Source organism: Petromyzon marinus, chromosome 6 (assembly GCF_048934315.1).
Source record: "Petromyzon marinus isolate PM22_M1 ecotype Great Lakes invasive population chromosome 6, UKy_Petmar_22M1.pri1.0, whole genome shotgun sequence".
NCBI classification, from domain to species: Eukaryota; Metazoa; Chordata; class Hyperoartia; order Petromyzontiformes; family Petromyzontidae; genus Petromyzon; species Petromyzon marinus.
In genome coordinates, this window is record NC_133672.1 from 13,071,308 (window position 1) to 13,079,759 (window position 8,452).

The 8,452-nt window shown below is 45.5% G+C and overlaps 1 protein-coding gene across 1 annotated transcript in view; it reads right to left on the bottom strand.

Moving 5' to 3' along the window:
* LOC116939735 (uncharacterized) overlaps positions 1 to 6,805 on the bottom strand; it is a 24,239-nt gene extending 17,434 nt beyond the window's left edge. The window contains exons 1-2 of the mRNA XM_076063216.1: positions 5,895 to 6,805; positions 2,565 to 2,717 (exon numbers count right to left, since the gene is read on the bottom strand). Of these exons, the coding sequence (XP_075919331.1) occupies positions 2,565 to 2,717; positions 5,895 to 6,306 (565 nt within the window). The 5' untranslated portion in view covers positions 6,307 to 6,805. The remainder of the gene's footprint in view (positions 1 to 2,564; positions 2,718 to 5,894) is intronic.
* Positions 6,806 to 8,452: the final 1,647 nt, after the last annotated feature.

The following is an 8,452-nucleotide window of genomic DNA, read 5'->3' on the forward strand; positions in this document are numbered from 1 at the left end:
ACCAAACGCCATGTCTCGGACCGCATTCGTGAACACAAAGCAGACCTTAAACACGGTAGGACCAACACCTCGGCCGTGGCAGATCATTGTTATAATTCAGTAGGCTCACATTACATTGACTTTTCCAAGACAGAGGTTCTTTGTAAGCCATCTGGCTACCATGAGAGATTCGTTCATGAGGCTATCCACATATACAAGCACAGAGACAATTTCAACTGAGAAGATGGATTCTGGCTTAGCAATCATTGGAAAGATTTGATAAACCATTTCAGGTCTTAATTGATTGTTCACGCTTACAGTGGCTTTCAGACAGCATTCATTAATTTTTCGTCTCCCCCCTCCTCTTTTCAGAACATAGATGGACTAGTCCTTCTAAATAAACTGCCAAATCGCTGCGTGTGGCGCTGACGTTTTTTAATAAATAAATACACCGTTTAAAAATAAATAAATTAATGCAAACCGCCATACCTGATGATGACCGTTTGTGTTATGGTCGAAACGTCGTGAGAATTTTTTATTGTTTTATATATATTTTATTACTTTATTGTTTCCCTTCAACGTGACTTTACCGAAACAGCTAAGAATATGAATTACTGCAGTCACGAAAGCTTTAAATCAAAATTAGATTAATGTTTGGTTTGATTCAGAACATCTTTCCAATGGTTGTTTAATTTGAAACCATCCTCTCGGTTCAAATTGTGTCTGTGTTTGTAAATCTGAATTGCCTCGTGAACAAATCTCTGATAAAAACCCGTGGGTTTGCAAAGAACCTTGGTATCGGAGAAAGTTATATCGTGATCACCCACAGCATTCTAACAGTGATCAGCTACGGCAGAAGAATTTGTTCTGCCGTGTTTCAAATCTGATTTGTGCTCGCGAATTCGGTCAGACACATTTCGTTTCGTCTCCCCGATATAGCAGTCGCCACAGGTGGAGATCATTTTGTAAACTCCGGGGTACTGTAAATCAGGAATGACATCCTTCACGGAAGGGATCAGGTCACGGATTTTGTGTACTGTATTGAACCGGACCAGGATCTTGTGTTTGTTTAGAATTTTGGAGATCTTTTTAGTAACGCCTGCTATATATGGTCGTGTGATGGTTTTGATCGGAGTATCAGGTGGTTGTTTCTGTATGGAGGGAGAAACAGCTTGGTAGATGGTACGGCCAGAGTATACATTCCTTATTAGGGCCAGATGTACATGTTTTAATTCACTGGTGAGGTGGTGTTGGTCCGAAATGCAATGAGCCCTGTGGTATAACGTTTTGATGAGAGAATTATTTTTCTCCTCCCCTTGCCGGTTGGCACATGCTCCCCCCCTCTACATCGTTCATCATGCTGAGTCCACCAATTAGATGCTAATTTTTATGCTAATTCCTTTGTCAAGGCGCTCTGCTTCCTCTCACACAGCTTAAAGGTCGCGGTCTGAGTTTGGCTGTGTTCACTCCAGCACTGTCCTCTAGACAGTCTGGTCCCTTCACCTTATGAAGGCCACTTGTGTTGTGGCCGATACGTCGTGATTTTTTTTATTTTTTGTTGTTTTTTACGTGACTTTACCGAATAGAACCAAAGAGTATGGATCCTTGCAATCACGAAAGCTTCAAATCTAGGATACAAAGGCGGTTGGGCGTGTTGCTGGCCACTCCCTCGTGTGCTGTTCCGGCCATCATAGGTGCTCGCTATCAATACTGCTCCAAAAGTGTGGTAAGGCCATTTGAAGTATCCTTGTATTTGTGTGTTTCCATGTGTGAGTGTTTATTTTCATCTCTGTTTCCTTGTCTATGTGTGAATGTATTCGTATCTGTTAGTGTATTTGTCTTTTTGTGTGAGCTGCATTGTAAAACCATAACCCTGTGTAATAAAATAACTACTGCAATACCATCAACCTGCGTGCTGTGCCGTAACAACCCAATCCAAGGTTGGCGCTTCTGATACATACCTTCGTTAAGTTCCAACAAATGTAGTGGGTTCGAATTAGGTGCACACACGACTCCTTGGGAGGCAACGCTGATTTATTAGAACGGTAAGTAATATAACACTGCACATAAGGTGGTGACCACCAACCTACTCTAGCTAACACATACTTATCAAATACTCTAGCGTGACCCAGCCAGGTGGGCTACTGCCAGGTCCGCTGACTGGAGGCTTGACTCTTCTTGGCGTCTTCACGATGCATCTTCGTTCTTGATACGGGCAGCCTCGAACCTCGTGAGGAGGCTGCTTATATGGGCCTCGGTGTGCCCGGGCCCCACCCCGGCCACGCCTCCCTTCGAGAACCCTCTCGAAGCCCCCCTGCTGTCCACGTGCCCTCCGAGGTGCCCCCTAGGCCCCCAGTCATGTGTCCAGCCGGGGTCACAGAGTGCCATGGCCTCACACCACCCTCGTGGCCTCCCGGAGCCCAGAACCGGCCCTGACGTCATTCCCGCCTCCAGCCGGGATGACGTCATGCGTGTGTGTAGACCCGCGTGGTCATGACGCTCCCCCGCATAGTGACGTCACGCTTGTCCGTGTGTACACAGTAGTGATTCTACAATCACTACACAAACAAGGAGCGCGTGCTCACCTTTGCTGGCCTTTACGAGTGGCAGGAAGGCCATCGTTGTGCGGATGGTGCCCCACAGGTTCACGTTGGCCGGTCGCTGGTACGAGTTCATGTTGCACATCTCCACCTCACCCAAATGTGTGATGCCCGCGTTGTTCACCACAGCCCACAGGTCTGAGTAATTGAAGAATAAATGGTATGAAGCAGCAAAAAGTACGTTTGCTGTCCACTGTTTGTTTTGTTCTGCCTCATCGTTAAAAATGGGAAGTTGAACGTTTATATACTGTTGCTGCTGTATTATTTAATAGGCTTACCCATATAATAATGATGTACATTCCTCTGTAGATGCAATGAGGGATGAAGGCCTTCCTACGTGATGCCAGTCACGGGGGTTGTTTGAACAATATTGACCAAGCTAGTCGGTGTGGCTTGGTGGTAGGTTGGCGAAGGTTGTCGAATATCCACACGCCGTTGATGTTAACTGGCCAAGGAGAGAACGCAGGGAGAGGTGGGAATAAGGAGAGCCAGGGTGAGAGGTGAGAGATCTGGGAAATGGAGGTGGGTGAGATACAGTGGAGGGACGAGAAGAATATGAGAGGGAGGGATAACATTGTGGAATGAATTTAGATATACTGTACAGGGAAGGCAAGAGAAAGGTGGAGAGAAACGGGGCTCTATATAAGATTAAAATGTTTGCTGGCTGAGAGGAACGGTTATAAGATGAGGAAACATCTGAGAAAAGGTGATAGGATTAGTCCTTCACTTTTTGCTAGAATTTAATGGGCTGCACTGCTGGAAATTGACGGAACTGTGTAGCTTCTGCCCTTAGGAATGTTTACACAATTCTAATAAAATACATCAGTGTTGCACACTAGATATTCAGGAATAATTTATTACATTATTTTTCTGGATAAAAGTGCATTGTGTCCTAGTGGTAGTGTGTTATTTTTTGCGTTGTGCATTTGATTAGCACGGTTGGCTACGTACGGTGTGAAATAATTTTAACATGTATGAACCTTTTTGCGGGACCCTGGGACCCCGTAATAAAGTTTAAATCGTAATTAATTATTTTATTTTGGTGACTCCGTCCCACCGCGCAGATAAACATCGCGACCCACCTGGCGCGGATCATTCTGGTGTCGTTGTCTACCAAGCGCAGCAGCGAGGACGAATGTGCAGAAGAGCTGAACAAGCAAATGCACGCCATGCTCGGGTATGGGCAGGATTATCCAAAGCTGCTCAAACTGCCTACACGACTTAAGTCCTTTATTTATCATAACGGTATGCATAATAATACAGTGAAACTGCTCTCTTATCTTCATTATTATTTGTGACCTACCAATGTCTGCAGCCAGGATCAATCGATGACAATCCTATTACCTGCAGATATTTAACAGATGAGATTCGTTGCACCGTTAATTCCTACTGTTTGATAACCTTGTCCGCATCTGTGCAAATAGTTTTTTTTGCGGTTAAGCCATAGTCCCCACATACCGCTCGTATCAATGCGGATAAGAGGAGTGGCGACCCACTACTCTGTAGAGTAACATTGGTATAAACGCGTATTACAATATGAACAGCGCATTGAAAACGCGTACTATTTTACGTACTGTTTATAAAGTGTGTTCACAAATCCACACAGAGAAACACGATGATTGACAGAGCGGTGTAAATTTTTTTTTCGAAAGTGTATTTAAATAGAGGTACTGCAGGGAAGTAGTTTCAGTTTTAAAGGCATAGTTTAACAAGACAACACTTTCCACCATCCTTCAAACCCATTGGTGACAAAGAGCAAAGTTTTTGTTTACATAATTATAATATAATGCACGGGACTTCGGGCGTGCTGCTCGGCACATTTTGTTCTCATATGTAGTGGAGTAAAAGATACGCATGGGTAAATTGGCCATATACAGTACATACAGACATACAAACAGTGTGGGTCACATAAGGTCGAGCAGGTGGTGAAGTCACGGGTGGCGTAAACAAACCAAAGTAATTAAGGGAGTCATGGCACGAGGGCTGTGATTGGTCGAGAGGCTGTTAGCGTTAAGTGGCGGCCTCACGAAGTCTGGATCGTTGGACAGGTGCGAGCTGGCGGAAAAATGCTAGCGAGACACGTGGCAATTAATTAAAGCTGATTGGAAAGGGGATAAAACGCTAGGTGATTTGGACGGGGAGTTGAGTTGTTGTTGGGGAGTTGTTGGCGAGAGGTGGAGAGCAGCGAGAGAGGCGAAGAGGAGAGCCGGCAAATGTTAGGGAAGAATAGATTGAGAGCCGAACCCAAAGGACAGTAAATAGCGATAGGGAGAGTTAACGTTAGCAGAGTGGTAGTTACGGGAGAGATAGGTACAGGGAGAGTTAGAGATAGACAAGTCACTGTGTGTGAAGAGATAGACGAGTCACTGTGTGTGAAGAGATAGACAAGTCACTGTGTGTGCGGAGATAGATAAGTCACTGCGTGTGGGGAGATAGACGAGTCGCTGTGTGAGGAGATGCAGAGAAAACCACTGTGTGTGGGGGGGGAGTGAAGAAGAGACTGTGTGGGAAGACAAGGAGTATGAGCGGACGGTGCTGAGGGGAATTCGAGTGTTCGATTTGGCGGAGCGCGGAGAGGAGAAATTATGGTGTGTGCGGAACGATGGAAATAAAAGTGACGGTGGAAGGAAGGCGGTTGTCGTCCGAGTGAATTCACGGCCTACACATATACCGCACCGTTTGAGAGCCAAATCCCTGGCAAGCGCGCGTGCGCAGAGACTTTTATATATAAGATGTTTATGCGAGAGCCGGGGGCCATAAGGTTAATTTGATTACTAAGTTTATTAACATGCAATTTGTCTGTAATTTTAAAAACAATGCATCCATGGACTTCCAAATTAAATACTAAATCGGGATAGTTGATCTACTTCCTGATGAAACATTTACGAAATCGTGCAAAATAACTTCAATATACACACATTAGGCTGACAATAACTATTCACCATCCTAGCAGCATTCTTAAAAATAAAGAGTGAGAAATTAATCCCCGAGTTAGGTGCAATATATTGCTACCCAGCCGTTATTGCTCGTGGTAATATAAAAACATTTATTTGTGGACGTATGTATATGCATCATGGAACAGAACAAATTCTAACTGGAGCCTGATAATTGCTTGTCAAATGTTATTCAATCTTACATTGAATGTCCTATAAACCTTTCATCTGCATGCGGTCCTAAAACTTTTAAAGCACATTATTTTTTCGGCGTGAACTTTGGTTTTATTTGCACGTTCACGCGGCAAAAAAGGGTGAAAATATGCACGCAACTTATCACGCGTTCTGTAGCATCCTGTCCACCCGCGGGGCCGCACCTCACCTGCCTGCCGACCCATGCGGGTGACGGCTGCACGAGCCTCCTGCACCTGCTCGTCGCTCGTGACATCAAAGGGCAGGACGCGCAGGCGGTCGCTGCTCTTGCTCGCGAGCTCCCGGGCCCCTTCTCCGTCTGGCTGCAGGCAGCCGGCCAGCACCCGGACTCCCATGCCGTCCAGACGCCTCGCCAGCTCGAAGCCGAAGCCGCTGTCGCAGCCCGTGATGAGCACCGCCCGGCCGCGCAGGAGGACGCGGGGAGCGCGGGTGAGGACCGAGGAGTTCACCACGAGGATTGTTACGCGCACGAGGAGGGCGATCGCCACCAGCAGCATTAGCGTACTCGACCAGCTCAACATCCAGATGCCTGCAGATGCTGCGGCCGCGACGGCGGTCAGCCACAAGCTGTTTCCCGTCATCCTTGTGTCTTTCGAGAGTCAACACGAACTGACTCTTGAGAGGGTTTCCGACGTTGTTTCGGGATGGCTTCTGAATGTGCAACCGTCGCAAAGTGCCCTTGTACGAGAAAACGTCCTTCTCTCTTTTGGTCGAAGTGAGGAATGCGCCTTGGGTGGGTTTCGTAATCGCGTGGAATCTCCCAACTCAAACAGTGGGGTTCGGTATGCAGGGATGTTTTCATTTAATTTTCGTTCGCTCCAAGCTTATAAAATGTCCTTGAGAGTATCTGCCATGAGCCACTTTAAAAAAGTAAGTTAGTAGAAGTATACATTTTGATTTAAAGCTTTCGTGACTGCAGGGATTCATATTCTTGGTTCTTTCGGTAAAGTCACGTAGAAGGGAAACAATAATATAAAACAATAAAATTCTCACGACGTTTCGACTGCAACACAAGCAATCATCATCAGGTGTGAAAACCACAACAAGAAAATTTTAAAAAAGTGGCGGTTATTTTTAACGTTAGCACCACGGAGAGCGGTTTGACAGTTTGTTCAGATTGACGAGTCCATCTATGTTCTGAAAAGAGGAGGGGGGAGACGAAAAATAATGGATGCGGTCTGAAAGCCACCTGTAAAATATGTGATTCCGGATATACAGTACCCTGGCGTCTACAAACTAAGTTGCCTCTGTGGTAGTAGTTACATTGGAGAAACCAAACGACATGTCTCGGACCGCATTCGTGAACACAAAGCAGACCTGAAACACGGTAGGACCAACACCTCGGCTGTGGCAGATCACTGTTAAAATTCAGTAGGTTCACATGACATTGACTTCTCCGAGACAGAGGTTCTTTGCAAGCCATCTGGCTACCATGAGAGATTCGTTCATGAGGCTATCCACATATACAAACACAGAGACAATTTCAACCAAGAAGATGGATTCTGGCTTAGCAATCATTGGAAGGATTTGATAAACCATTTCGGGTCTTAATTGACTGATCATGCTTAAGGTGGCTTTCAGACCGCATCCATTATTTTGTGTCTCCTCCCTCCTCTTTTACAAACATAGATGGACTCGTCCATCTGATAAAAAAAACTTTCAAATCGCTATCCGTTGTGCTAACGTTAAAAAACCGCCACATTTTTCCAATTTTCTCGTTGTGGTTTTCACACCTGATGATGATTGCTTGTGTTGGAGTCGAAACGTCGTGAGAATTTTATTGTTTTATATTTTTGTATGATTTTATTGTTTTCGCTTCTACGTGACTTTAGTAGAAGTATGCTAACGTGCGTTAAACGTTAATTCAATAGCGCATTGATCCGCGGTGGGGCTCATTGGTCAGAATGTGGTCGACTACATCGCTTTGTGTTGTTTTTCCCAAGCACAACCTGAATACATCTCCAGACTCCAGACTCTTTTACCATTACATTCGAGAGTATCCTCTTTAGAGTTTGTATGAACTTAGTGTATTTTGTAATCCACAACGAACCCTTGTGATGTGCGTTAGTCTGGCGACTAAAGCACATCACACAATACTTGCGTATCTTATAACGGGGGTCCAGTTACACACCTGTCAAACCCATATCAGTACCCTACCTTATTACAGACCAATTCAGACCTTATTGGTCACCCCGTGCCCATTATAAATCTCAACGTTCATCCGACAAAGTCCCATCACAAGGGAGAAACACAAAACATGTTGCCCGTATTGAAACGGCTGTACACCGTATGGACCTGAAATCTCAATGTCTTTGTACAATGATACGGGTAAACCGTATGGGTTGACAGGTATGCAGTTGAGAGGGCGAAGAGGAAGGACAGTGAGAGGAAGGCAGATAAGGAATGCACCTCCGATTATCACGGTTAGCGACGTACGGTGCGAAAGAAGTTCAACATACGGTACATACCACACGAGCAAGACGAAGCGAGAGAGAGAGAGCATCATGCGGTCGTGGCGAGGGAGACCAGGGCGGAAAGAGCGGCGTCTCAATTACAGCGGAGTGAGGGAGGGTGAGCGAATGACATCGTATGATGGCCACGAGAGGACACCTGGAAAAGTCGTGTAAATGCCATCTTAGAGCACACGGAACCATAGCGGAATCAAGTCATTGTGGTGATTCACAAACCATACAAATGTAAATCACCGACGGACACGCCATCATGCAA